This window comes from Hypanus sabinus, chromosome 1 (assembly GCF_030144855.1).
Source record: "Hypanus sabinus isolate sHypSab1 chromosome 1, sHypSab1.hap1, whole genome shotgun sequence".
Taxonomy (NCBI): domain Eukaryota; kingdom Metazoa; phylum Chordata; class Chondrichthyes; order Myliobatiformes; family Dasyatidae; genus Hypanus; species Hypanus sabinus.
The window spans coordinates 6,118,298-6,132,862 of NC_082706.1; the positions used below are offsets into that span (position 1 = coordinate 6,118,298).

The 14,565-nt window shown below is 39.9% G+C and overlaps 1 protein-coding gene across 1 annotated transcript in view; it reads right to left on the reverse strand.

Annotated features, from left to right (window-relative positions):
* LOC132401505 (myoferlin-like) overlaps positions 1–14,565 on the reverse strand; it is a 152,534-nt gene that overhangs the window by 14,867 nt on the left and 123,102 nt on the right. The window contains exons 39-41 of the mRNA XM_059983881.1: positions 13,200–13,295; positions 6,584–6,725; positions 31–130 (exon numbers count right to left, since the gene is read on the reverse strand). Coding sequence (XP_059839864.1) covers positions 31–130; positions 6,584–6,725; positions 13,200–13,295 — 338 coding nt within the window. The remainder of the gene's footprint in view (positions 1–30; positions 131–6,583; positions 6,726–13,199; positions 13,296–14,565) is intronic.

Consider the following 14,565-nt stretch of genomic DNA (forward strand, 5'->3'; position numbering starts at 1 on the left):
ATAGCTGTGTAATCTCTTATTAAACTTTACCTAAATAATCATCAAAGGAGAACTTATCGTTGTCCCAAAGCTGGATGATTAGTTTAGGAGGCATTTTCACTTCCACCTCATTCAAGTTCCAAATATAATTCTAAAGGAAACAGAAAACTTCTTCAAAATCATTATTTACACAAATATTTAGAAATAAGCATGTATGCAGCATCTTTTGTGAGGGATTTATTTGGATTCAATTACATATCATTTAAATACAATGACTGACTAAATTAAACCATGATGGGTTGAAGGGCTGATTTCTATTTTATGCACCCTATAAATCTATCTAAAATACAAAGGAGAATTATTCAAATACAATAAAATATTAAACTATAGCCATCCATTAGTCTCGTGAGACCATGGATTTGCGCATTGCAAAGTTTCCAGGGCACAGGCCTGGGCAGGGTTGTATGGGAGACCAGCAGCTGCCCAAGAGGCAAGCCTTCCCCTCTCCATGCCACCGATGTTGTCCAAAGGAAGGGCACTAGGACCCAAGCAGCTTGGCACCGGTGCCGTCGCAGAGCAATGTGTTGTGCTCAAGGACACAAACACGCTGTCTCAGCTGAGGCGCGAACCAGTGACCTTCAGATTACTAGTCTGATGTCTTATCCACTAGGCCACGCACCAACACAAAATATTAACGTAAAATATTAAACTAAACAATTTCCATCCTCAAGGTGCATTAACTGAATTTACAAATAGGTTCTTCGGAGAAGTCAGTTTCTCAATGGACTACCTCTTCCCATTCAGTTCCTCTATATATAATATGGACTGATAAAAGAATACTACTTATGTAAGGGGAAATAAACAGGTAAATAAGGAATGGGAGGAATTTAGTTCACTAGAACTTTATGCAATGGCATTGGTTGAGATGACGTGTGATCCGTTCATGTTTTGCACAAATGGAAGCATCACGATCTTAAAATAAGAGAATATAGAACAAACTAACACAGGAACAGGCCACCCAGCTCACCACTTCCAGGTTGATAAAGCATGCCAGTTCAAGCTGCTTCTATCTGTCTCCACACAGTCTATATCCATAAGACCATAAAATACAGGAGCAGAATTAGGCCATTAGGCCCATTGTGTCTGCTTTGCCATTTCATCATGGCTGATCCTCTCAGAGCCAATCTCCTGCCTTCTCCTCCATATTCCTTCATGCCCTGACCAATCACGAATCTGTCAATTTCTACCTTAAATATATATAAAGACTTGGCCTCCACAGCTGCCTATGGCAACAAATCCCACAGATTCTCTACTCTCTGGCTAAAAGAAATTCCTCCTCAACTCTGTTCTAAAATTATATCCCTCTATTTTGAGGCTGTGTCCTCTGGCCTTAGACTCTCCTACCATAGGAAACATTCTCTCCACATCCACTCTCATCAAGGCCTTTCACTATTTTTTAGGTTTCAATCATGTCACCCCTCATTCTTCTAAATTTAAATGAATACAGGCCCAGAGCCATCAAATGCTCTTCATATGACAAGCCAATTAATCTTGGGATCATTTTCATGAACCCCTTTGAACCCTCTTTATTTCAGCATATCCTTTCTAAGATATGGGGCCCAAAATGGCACACAATACTCCGTGATGCCTCACAAGTGCTTTTTAAAGTCTCAACATTACATCCTTTCTTTTATATTCTAGTCCTCTTGAAATGAATAACAACATCAACTTTGCCTTCTTCACCACAGAATCAACCTGCAAATTAACCGTTAGGGAATCCTGCACAAGGACTCCCAAGTTTCTTTGCATCGCACTTTTTTGTATTTTCCCTCCATTTAGAAAATAGTCAACCCTTGCATTTTCTCTGCCAAAGTGCATGACCATATGCTTCCTGACACAGTATTCCATCTGCCATTTCTTTGTTCACTTTCCTAATATGTCTAAGTCCTTCTGTAGCTTCTGTACTTCATCAAAACTACCTGCTCCTCCACCTATCTTCATATCATTTACAAACTTTGCAATAAAGCCATCAATAGAGAAATGGAGGTCATTTAAGGGTGAAATTATGAGGGTACAGAATCTTTATGTTCCTGTTAGGTTGAAAGGAAAGGTTAAAGGTTTGAAAGCACCATGGTTTTCAAGGGATATTAGAAATTTGGTTCGGAAAAAGAGGAATGTCTACATAGATATAGGCAGCATGGAGTAAAGGAATTGCTCGAGGAATATAAAGAATGTAAAAGGAATCTTAAGAAAGAGATTAGAAAAGCTAAAAGAAGATACGAGGTTGGTTTGGCAAATAAGGTGAAAGTAAATCCGAAAGGTTTCTACAGTTATATTAAAAGCAAGAGGATAGTGAGGGATAAAATTGGTCCCTTAGAGAATCAGAGTGGTCAGCTATGTGTGGAGCCGAGGGAGATGGGAGAGATTTTGAACGATTTCTTCTCTTCGGTATTCACTAAGGAGAAGGATATTGAATTGCGTAAGGTGTGGGAAACAAGTAAGGAAGTTATGGAACCTATGACAATTAAAGAGGTGGAAGTACTGGCGCCTTTAAGAAATTTAAAAGTGGATAAATCTCCGGATCCTGACAGGATATTCCCCAGGACCTTGAGGGAAGTTTGTGTAGAGATAGCAGGAACTCTGACGGAGATCTTTAAGATGTCATTAGAAACGGGGATTGTGCCGGAGGATTGGCGTATTGCTCATGTGGTTCCATTGTTTAAAAAGGGTTCTCGAAGTAAGCCTAGCAATTATAGACCTGTCAGTTTGACATCAGTGGTGGGTAAATTAATGGAAAGTATTCTTAGAGATAGTATTAATAATTATCTGGATAGACAGGATCTGATTAGGAGTAGCCAGCATGGATTTGTGTGTGGAAGGTCATGTTTGACAAACCTTATTGAATTTTTTGAAGAAGTTACGAGGAATGTTGATGAGGGTAAGGCAGTGGATGTAGTCTATATGGACTTCAGCAAAGCCTTTGACAAAGTTCCACATGGAAGATTAGTTAAGAAGGTTCAGTCGTAAGGTGTTAATGCTGGAGTAATAAAATGGATTCAACAGTCGCTAGATGGGAGATGCCAGAGAGTAGTGGTGGATAATTGTTTATTGGGATGGAGGCCGGTGACTAGCGGGGTGCCCCAGGCATCTGTTTTGGGCCCAATGTTGTTTGTAACATACATAAATGATCTGGATGATGGGGTAGTAAATTGGATTGGTAAGTATGCCGATGATACTAAGGTAGGAGGTGTTGTGGATAATGAGGTGGGTTTTCAAAGCTTGCAGGGAGATTTATGCCGGTTGGAGGAATGGGCTGAACGTTGGCAGATGAAGTTTAATGCTGAGAAGTGTGAGGTTCTACATTTTGGCAGGAATAATCCAAATAGAACATACAGGGTAAATGGTAGGGCATTGAGGAATGCAGAGGAACAGCGAGATCTAGGAATAACAGTGCATAGTTCCCTGAAGGTGGAGTCTCATGTAGATAGGGTGGTGAAGAAGGCTTTTGGAACGCTGGCCTTTATAAATCAAAGCATTGAGTACAGAAGTTGGAATGTAATGTTAAAATTGTACAAGGCATTGGTAAGGCCAAATTTAGAATATTGTGTGCAGTTCTGGTCACCGAATTATAGGAAAGATATCAATAAATTAGAGAGAGTGCAGAGACGATTTACTAGGATGTTACCTGGGTTTCAGCACTTAAGTTACAGAGAAAGGTTGAACAAGTTAGGTCTCTATTCATTGGAGCGTAGAAGGTTGAGGGGGGATTTGATCGAGGTATTTAAAATTTTGAGAGGGATAGATAGAGTTGACGTGAATAGGCTATTTCCATTGAGAATAGGGGAGATTCAAACGAGAGGACGTGATTTGAGAGTTAGGGGGCAGAAGTTTAAGGGAAACACGAGGGGGTATTTCTTTACTCAGAGAGTGATAGCTGTATGGAGTGAGCTTCCTGTAGAAGTAGTAGAGGCCAGTTCAGTTGTGTCATTTAAGGTAAAATTGGATAGGTATATGTACAGGAAAGGAGTGGAGGGTTATGGGCTGAGTGCAGGTAAGTGGGACTAGGTGAGATTAAGAGTTCGGCACGGACTAGGACGGCCGAGATGGTCTGTTTCCGTGCTGTGACTGTTATATGGTTATAATTCCATCATCCAAATCAGTGGCATATAATATAAAAAGAATCAGTCCCAACAAAGACCCGTGGCCAGAAGTCACCAGCAGCCATTCAGAAAAGGCTCCCTTTATTACCTCTCTTTGCCTCTTCCCAAGCAACCACTGCTTTATCCATGCTAGAATCTTTCTTGTAATATCATGGGCTCATAGCTTGTTAAGCAGCCTCATGTGTGGCATTTATCAAAGGCCTTCTGAAAACCCAAGTATACAATATCAACAGATTCTCCTTTGTCTATCCTGTCTGTTACTTGAAAGAATTCCAACAGATTTGTCAGGCAAAATTTTCCCCTGAGGAAACCATGCTGAGTACAGCATATTTTATCATATGCCTGCAAGTACTCTGAGACCTCACCCGTCATAATTGACTCCATCTTCCCAACAACTGAGGTCAGACTACCTGGCCTTTAGTTTCCTTTCTTCTGCCTCTCTCCCTTCTTGAAGAGTGGAGTGACATTTGCAATTTTCCAGTCTTCTGGAAACATTCCAGACTGTAGTGATCCTTGAAAGATCATTACTAATGCCTCCACAATCTCTTCAGCCACCTCTTTCAGAACTCTGAGGTGTAAAGCATCTGGTCCAGATGACTTAGCTTCAGAGCTTTCAGTTTCCCCAAGAACCTTTTCTCCAGTTATGATAACCTCATATACTTCAGGATCCCTGACACCTGAAACTTCCACTATACTGCTAGTGTTTTCCACAGTGAAGACAGATGCAAAACACTTTTTCAGTTCATCCAGTTTTTTGTTGTCCCCCAGTACTACCTCTCCAGCGGTCCGATACCCACTCTCAATTCTCTTTTACACTTTACATATCTGAAGAAGCTTTTGGTATCCCCTAATATTATTGGCTAGCTTACTTTCATATTCCATCTTTATCTTCGTTCCCTGCCTGTTCATGTACTTTTCCAAGTGACTCAAACTATTGTATCTGCTTCTGATACTTCCTCTAGCAACACATTCCAAGTGTCCATCCATTTCTCTCAATCCACATTTGTCCAATCTCCCCTTATCCTCTTTAATCCATGCAACAACCCAGTGAATCTGTTCAGTGAATTTTTCCTCTCCAAGCAAGACCTCTACATTCTTTCTGTAATGCAGTGACTAGAACTGCACACTTTACTCCAAATGTAACGTAACCTAAAATTTATATGATTGTCACAAGCCCATTGTGAACCCAGTTTATTCAGTCACCATGGATCATCTTGCAAGACCATGTCAAACTTTACTAATGTCTACGCACACAACATCCACTGTCTTGCCCTCATCAATTACCTTCATTTCTCCAAAAATCTCAATCAATTTTGTAAGACAGGACCTCCTCCACACAAACCTATGCTGACTAATGTCTAATCTTTCTAGATGAGATAGATCAACCTCCTTTTACCAAATCCAAAGAGCAATGATCTCATTTCTTTAGTTGTTTGTCATAGACCAATACCAGGTATTAGCCCAGCGATCTTTTTTGGAATACCTCCAATGCCAAAATACAAAGGGAAATAAATTTGCACAGTACTCCAGGTGTGGCCTCACCAGTACCCTGTAGAAAGGTAACAATTCTTTCCTAATTCTACACTATTTCCCCTTACAAAAGTGGCCAATATGCCATTTGTCTTCTGAATCACTTGGTGCACCTACCTAACAAACTTACTGCAATTTGGTCACAAGGATACCTATATCACTCTGCACTTTGTACATTTATTTCATTTTGAAATAACCTACCTATAAATTCCTCTTATCCTATTGCAGGATCTTACACTTTTCTAACAGTAAACTTCATTTGCTCACTCAAATTTTGTAACCTGTTTATTTTTATAACCTGTTGCAGTCAAAATGGCCTCCCATCTATGTATTGTGTCATGGGCAAACTTGGATACCTTACACTCTTCTCCACTTCCAAATCATTAATATGAATAGTAAAGGTAGATCTTCAGGGCAACCACAAGTTGCATTGTTCCAGTCCAATAAAGACCCATTTATTCTATCTCTCTGTTTTTAAGCAACAATATATCTATAGTCCATGTTAACATACCTTCTGGAATACTCTAAACTCCTGTTTTTTTATTTAGAGAAACAGGATGGAACAGCCTTTTCAGCTCACTGAACCACGCCACTCAGCAACCTTCCACGTTAACCCTAGCCTAATCACGGAACATTTTAAATAACTAATTAAACTACTAACTGTATGTCCTTGGACTGTGGTAAGAAAATTGAACACCCATGCACACATGGGAAGAAGGTACAAACTTTCTTACAGAGGTCACCAGAAGTGAACTCCGAACTCCGCCATCCCGTGTTGTAATAGAATCACGCTAACCGCCATGCCACTGTAGTGCTCCGGCCTTCAGTGTGGCACTTTGGCATAAGCCCTCTGGAACTCCAAATACACTACATCTATAGGTCATATAATTATTCTACTGTTACTTGTTCCTTACCTTTCTGCTGATGACAAGGACTCGTTCCACTTCTATATATTCAAAAGGAAAAATGAATCTCCAGTTAAAGCTACCCTCTCCATCCAGAGATCTAAAATGGACATCAGTTTTCTGGGTGTTATCCTCCAATCCAATCATCCAGCTAGTGAAGGTAAAATGTGAGTAATTATTTTCAGATTTGGGAGCCACCAATGATACACACCTTACAACCGTGGGGAAACTACAGGCAACTGCCAATTTATGGAAGGAGAGGGAGTGTGTTTGCCTTTCCAGAAAACATCTATATTACTGTAATACAAAGCCACTTTACCTGCATATGCACCAAGAAATGAGCTGAAAATTTAAAAAAAAGACATCAATTCCATGAGAGGAAATTTTTATTCTGTATCTCAGATTTCTCTTTGATAGTAATTTGCGAATTCTTTAAGGGAGAATTTCCTTTAACCAAACTGCTGTTATAAAGGTGATGGGGAAGATTGCCCATTCTGGAGTTATTGAAGAAGAAAGTATGAAATATCCTTCCTCTGAATGATAACCATGTCTTGTTCAGGTGTTACCTTAATCAGGACCAAAACAAAAACAGAAGTTGGAAACACTCAGCAGGTCAGGCAGAATCTATGGAGAGAATAACAGTTAACATTTCAGGTATAAGACCCTTCATCAAAATTGGAGATATGAGAACAAAAAATAGTTTTAAGTTGAGAGGTTGGGGGAAGGTTGTTAAGACAACAGGAAAGTCTCTATTAAAATGAATTCAGGATTGTCTAAGCCATCTGGTGGTGTAGTGGCATCTGTACTGTACTTTTGAGTAAGTGGTTGCAGGTTCGAATCCGTCCAGCTCCTTGAAGACCTTTTTAAGTTGCGCTTGGCTTTGTAAAGAAACAGACAAATGCTAAAGAAACAGCAAGATTGCCACCCGATGCACTACAAGGCTCGGAGAGGAACAATAACAGGATTGTCTGGGTAACTAACCCCCATGTGTAAACTGCCATCCAGTTAACAGATTAATGAAGGTAGTCAGAGAGGGAGAATCCAAAAGTACAGGTAAAGCCTGTGAACTGAAAATCAGAGTTGTTGCTGACACCATAGGAAATCCTGGATATGCTCAGTAAGTTAGGCAGTGTCTGTGAAGAGAAAAAATTTTTTATATAATAGTTGGCTAAACCAATAGCAAAACTGGCCAGTTGTGATACAATGAAATTGTTGAATACAGGATGGAATTTGAATATCCCAAAACAGGAGATGAGGTAGTAATAGTTTATGCTGAGCCTCATTAGAACAATGCAAGAGGCCACAGAAAGATAGCTAAATTGAGTATGGATGGAGAATTTGTGACACCCAGGGTCACTAGTGTGCCCAAACCATTCGGCTGTTCTCTCACTCTACAGATGCTGCCTGACTAACCAAACGTTTAAGGCACTTTCTTCTTTTATCTCAGAATTCCAGCAACTGCAGATTATAATTTACCCCCAGTTTTTATTTATTTATTTACGAGTACAGCACTGTAACAGGCCCTTCCGATACAACGAGCTGCACCATCCAATTACACCCATATGGCTGCTAACTCATATGCCTTTGGAATGTGAGAGGAACATGGAGCATCCAGAGGAACGCATGTGGTCAAGGGAAGAACATACTAACTCCTCACAGACTACGACAGGATTGAAGCTCGGTTGCGGATGCTGTAATAGCGTTATGCTAACCACTACACTACCACACAGGACCAAGACTACTTTTATATAAAAGTATATAAAAGGTGTCAGAAAAAAAAAAATTGTCAACTGCAATCTCCTGACTTGTTTTAACTTTCAGAGGGATATGAGCAAAATATTTTCAGGAATTTATTCTTTTTCCTTGAATTTTCACCTTGCCTTTCCTTGGAGATTACATGGTAAAGAGCTGGGGAGAAATATTTTAGTTTTGGAAGTACATTGGCCTTATTAAAGAGTGTTGTGGTATTTTAAGCAAGTTTTGCTGCAATTATAACTGCTTGTTGAAAGCACACCTTGAATAATCAATTTGTTTCCTTAGCTAAAAGGAGAGGGACCAATATAAATTCATTATTGTAGAGTTGAATTGTCACAAGTGGTCAAATTGATCAGTATAATGGATCTATCTTCTCTGAAGGGTGTTAAGTGTTCTCATTGAAATGCACAGTTCTTAAGAAGGCTTGCCACCATCTATACTGAGAGGTACTTGTCCTCAGCAGAAGAGCCCATTTCAAGGGTTTTAGTAGCAGGAAAAGAAGTCTGCTATTTAGAACTGAGATGAAGGAAAGTTTATTTAACCACTGAAGTGCAAAACCGTGGAAATCAAGAGTTATGGAAGTAAAGCCAAAAAAAAAATGGTAAGATCAACTATAATCTTATTAGATAGCAAAACAGGTTTGAAGTGCCTTTTAAGCCTACTTCTGCTTCTGTTACTAATGTACTTTTATTTGACTATCAATTAGGCTTAATGAAATAATGAGTTGTGGTCTGCTGGCCAAAATGCTCAAATATAAGAAGTTACATAATTATCCTTTCTGAACAACTTCCAGGGGCCTAAACCATTGATCCAGAAATAAGAGTTTAGATGGGGAATTTAAATTCTAGTAATTCAATAAATCCCGAATTTAAAAAGTTAGCATTAATAATAGTCATCATGAAACAATCATATGTCAAAAAACCCACATTATCAAATTAAGTGATAACTTGCAGGGGTAAAATCCTGTTGTCTTAACTTTAAAATGTTTGAGGAACTTAGCAGGTTAGGGTTAGAGCAGTCTTGAGGTTAATCTCAACAAAACTGATGGATTTTTTGACTTGTAAGAACAAGGGTTTCATTTTGATTCCACTGGTAATTGGCTCTTTAATAAAGGAATTTTTAATTTTATTAGCTGACTCAGCTGGTCAGAAGGCATCTATGGAGGGAAATAGTTGATGTTTTGGATTGGAACTCTTCATCTGGGCCAATACTCTTCATCTCCAATACTACTTCTACATTGCTCCATATTCTAGTATTTTGCAGTCTCTTGTGTCTCCATGTCCTACCAAGGCCAATATAACTTCACCAACTGTTTCCTCAGTCCTACAGTCAGTAAATGAATAATGAGCCACACTCATACCAGAAAGAACTCAGGGAAGGGTGCTTGTAGAGCAAAAATAAACTGCAGATACTGAAAGTCTGAAATAAAAACAAACTGCTGAAAATACTCAGAAACACAAGAGATGGTTGATGCAGTCCTGATGAAGAATTGTGAACCAAAACCTCAACTGTCCATTTCCCTCCATAGATGCTGACCTGCTGAGTTCCTTCAGTCCTCGTGTGTTGCTGCTGAAAAGAAATGAGTCTTGAAATCAGAAAATGTGTTACTATTTAGATCAACAATCCTTCATCAGAATTCTGTGAACAGTACTTTTGTCTGGATAAGAAACTGATCTTCCAACTCCAGAAGAATGATAATGATTCTCTGTGAACATTTGCTATCATTTTACTTTTTCATATTAGTAGAAATCTGAAATTATAAACAGACAATGTTGGAAATACTCAGCACGTTAGTCAGTAGGGACGGAGAGAGAAATTGAAACTATTCCAGTCTACCGATCATTTAACAGAACCGGGAATATTTAGGAGATAAAACAAGTTTCAAGATCCAGGGATATAAAGGGGAACCAAAAGTTCAGTGACATGCAGGAGCTAACAGATGGCAACATTAACTTTGCGTTCCTCTCTACAGATGCCAGTTGCCTGGTAGGTCAAATATGATAGCAGAAAATAGTATTAATGGTAAGACTCTTGGCAGTGTGGAGGATCAGAGGGATCTTGGGGTCCATGTCCATAGGACGCTCAAAGCAGCTGCGCAGGTTGACTCTGTGGTTAAGAAGGCATATGGTGTATTGGCCTTCATTAATCGTGAAATTGAATTTGGAAGCTGAGGGGTTCCGGTGACGTCATCATCGAGAATGGCAGCTTAAGTCACTAGCTCCTCTGGAAAAATGCGTATTAAGCCCCTTAACCCATCAAATATAATATTTTTTGAAAAATATTAGAACTGAAAAGAGGAGCAAGAATGGGGAAAAGGAATGGAAATTTAAAAAAAGCGACACTGCAGAGCCTGCATCCGAGAGGAGTGCAGTGAGCGGCTCTCCTACCCAACCACGTGCTAGCGTGGCGGAAGCTGGGCGTTGTTCAGGCGAAGTGGCGAATATCTTCGAAATCCTGAAAGAAATAATGGAGGTCCAGAAAGATATAAAACAGCAGCTTCGTGATATTAAGTCAGAGCTCGTCAGTGTCAATCAAAAAATAGCGGTGGCAGAGACTCGAATTGAGAAGGTGAAAGATCGCGTTCAAAACGTGGAACGGATACTGAGTAAGACAATAAAAATATTACATCACCAAGAAGGTAAACTGCTTGACCTGGAGGGAAGATCACAGCGGAAAAATATCAGAATCTACAACGTTCCCGAAGGGGTGGAGGGCTCATCTATGACGGAGTTTGTTGGAAAGTTACTGCGGGACGCGCTGGATCTTCCCTCAGCTATGAAGCTGGAAGTCGAAAGAGCCACTGCGCGCTTGTCCCGAAACCTACCCAGGATAGAAAGCCATGCTCAATAATTATTAAATTTCTTTGGTATAGCACCAAGGCGGAGATTCTACGAAGGGCCTGGGGTAAGAAGAGATTGTTTTTCAACGATAAATTAATATATTTCAACCAAGATTACCCCCCCCCCCCCCGCCGCGGTCCTGCATAAACGCAAGGAATACTCTGAAGTAAAGCGAGTACTAAAGCAAAAAAAGATTAGTTTTCAAACTCCATACCCTGCTAAACTTCGAATGTTTTATGACAACGGGACGCGATTGTACCAGACGGTGGAAGAGGCGACTACAGACATGAAGGCCAGAGGGTTGCCCAACAGCGTGGCCAAAACGAGGGAAAGCCTGACTGTGGAATTATCCCGCTCCATTTGGGAAATAGTGCGAGAATCAAGAAGGCAGGAGACGGGAGGAGGCTGAGAGAAATATATCAGGAAGAGACTGGGAGTTTCCCAAAGACAGTCCTCACCCCCTTCAGAAGAGCCAAAAGGTTTGGCTAACTTTTAAAAATGTTGAGAAGCTAAATGGAAGCAAAAGTACCCGGTGATATACCTATCTCGAGAAATACTTATTATAATGTGGATTTTATATTACTTAGTTGCTATTCTTTATTCACTCACTTACTCCTTTTTCCCCACCAAAATGAGTATATATATATATATATTAATATGTGTATGTGTGTGTGTGTGTGTGTGTGTGTGTGTGTGTGTGTGTGTGTGTGTGTGTGTGTGTGTGTATATATAAGTGTACACAGGGAAATCTTTTCTGTGTAATGGATTTGTTCACTGACTTTTATGAATACTGCAATGGGGGCCCTCAACTCACAAGTAGGAGGGGTTATTCCCCACAGCTAGACATTTCCTCTAGCTCAACGCAGGGTCATCTACTAGAGACCTCAGCCTTGGAATCGCACGTTCGTTGCATTTTTGTTATTATTTGCATTTCTTGGTTCTTATTTGTTCAGGGAGTAGATCGATTAAATTTTATTCTGATTTCAATGATACATTGAAATCATTGATATACATTGATAAATACAGATGGCTAAAGACAAGGTAAAATTCATTTCTTTTAATGTCAATGGGCTATTAAATCCAATCAAACATAAGAGAATTTTATCCAATTTGGAACAATTTGATTCATACTGGGAAAAATGGTTTAACTCCATGATGCCTCATAGGCCTGAATTTATTCTCACAAATCAATGAATCTGTTGTAAAAAAATCACTCCCTACTTATACATAGTTCTTTCCTTTTGCTTGTTTTTTTTCTTTCGACTCTTTTCTATAAGTGTGTTCCTCAGATAAATACTTCATGGAGATTTATGATATATATGTACAATGTCTGAAATACATCTTATGGAAATGTTTGTTTGATGATGAACTTCAATAAAAAATAAATTACAAAACAAGAAGAATTTAGGAGCTGAGAAGTGATGTTGCAGCTATATAGGACCCAGGTCAGACCCACTTGTAGTACTGTACTGGAAGGATGTGGAAGCCATAGAAAGGGTGCAGAGGAGATTTACAAGGATGTTGTCTGGATTGGGGAGCATGTCTTATGAGGATAGGTGGAGTTAACTCAGCCCTTTCACCTTGGAGCAATGGAGGATGAGAGGTGACCTGATAGAGGTGTATAAGGTGTTGAGAGACACTGATCGTGTGGATAGTCAGAGGCTTTTTCCCAGGGCTGAAGTGGCTGCCACACTCTGCCACAAGATGACACAGGTTTAAGGTGCTGGGGAGTAGGTATAGAGGAGATGTCAGGGTTAATTTTTTTTTTTTTTTATGCAGAGTGTGTGGAATGGGCTGCCGGCAATGGTGGTGAAGGCGGATACAATAGGGTCTTTTAAGAGACTTTTGGATAGGTACATGGATCTTAGAAAAATAGAGGGCTATGGGTAAGACGAGTAATTTCTAAGGTAGGGACATATTCAGCACAACTTTGTGGGCCGCCTGTACTGTGCTGTAGGTTTTCTATGTTTCTATGCCTGATGATTACTTCCAGTGTGTTTGCTTTTTAATCTACTGGACATTCTTCTTACCCTTTAACATAGATGTCACTCATCTTCTCTCCCATGACACTGGTTTCCTGCAGAATAACATCATTTGTGTTCCAGACAATACAGCGAAGGACGTATCTGTAATCCCCAGAGGAAACTCTTCAGAAAAGGTCCAGATAACATGGCCAAGCCAAAAGTTCAACCCACTTCCATTAGCAGGCATTAGTACAAAGGTTAATCTACGACTAGGTCTACTAATGAGGAGTGCCAATGACTTAACACAACATTAGAGCACAGTACTGGCACTTCAGTCCATGATGTTGTGCCGACCTTTTAACCTATTCTAAGATCAATTTAACCATTTCCTCCTACATAACCCTTCATTTTTCAATCATCCATGTGCCTAATTAAGAGTTACTTAAATGCCCTAATGTATTTGCCTCTGTCATTCCTGGCAGGGCGTTCCATGCACCCACCACTCTGTGTAAAAAAAAACTTACCTCTAACATCTCCCCTATATACTTTCCTCCAATCACCTTAAAATTATGCCATTTTCTCCTTGTCAAAATAATTCTGATAGCCCACTTAGTTAACTATTCATCTAAGCTGTACAAAGGATTTTTAGGGGTGGGTGGATGGCAATGGGAGTAGAGAAGAGTGAGAAGGGGGCTTGGGGTGGATTTGCAGTTCCAGCCCTAGCCAGTGCTTTGTATATTTCTCTTACAGGTAGCAAGACTTAAGTAATCCAAAAAAACAAGAGATGAGAGTAACCAGTTAAGAGACTTACACCAGATGGAGACATACAGAGGAACAGAAAAAATGCATAAAGGAGGAACCAAACTTGCATTCTGGTTTGTACACCCATCAGCAATGGAATCACCAGAGCTTTCCTCGGAGGTTAGCTTAAAGTCAGTCACAGGTAAATCCCATGAACGTCAAAAACAGAAACAGAAAATACTGGAAATAATCAACAGGTCAGGTTGCAACAGCAGGAACAGAAACAAAAGTTATGTTGCAGGTCCAATATTTCTCATCTAACGAAGGGCGTTTGATCTGAAACTTTAACTGTTTCTTTTCCCATAGATGCATCCTGACTTGCTGAGGTTTTCAAGCATTTTCTGGTTTTAATTTTGATGTCCAGCATCTACAGTTTTTTGATTATCACTGCAAGAACATCGCAATAGATGGATAGGAAGTCGGGAGAAAAAGGCAAGGCAAGGGCTTGTGATGAGTAGATTAGCCGAGCAGGGCTGTAATGATGCTCCTAGGATCTCTGCACTGGCCACCAAGGAAGTGAACTACCCACTGAGAATACAGCACCCTGGAATCATCTTAGATTATATTATGACTTGGCTGGAGAATACATACAGCAAGTATGACAAATTATCCGGCTGGCATCTGCACTCAC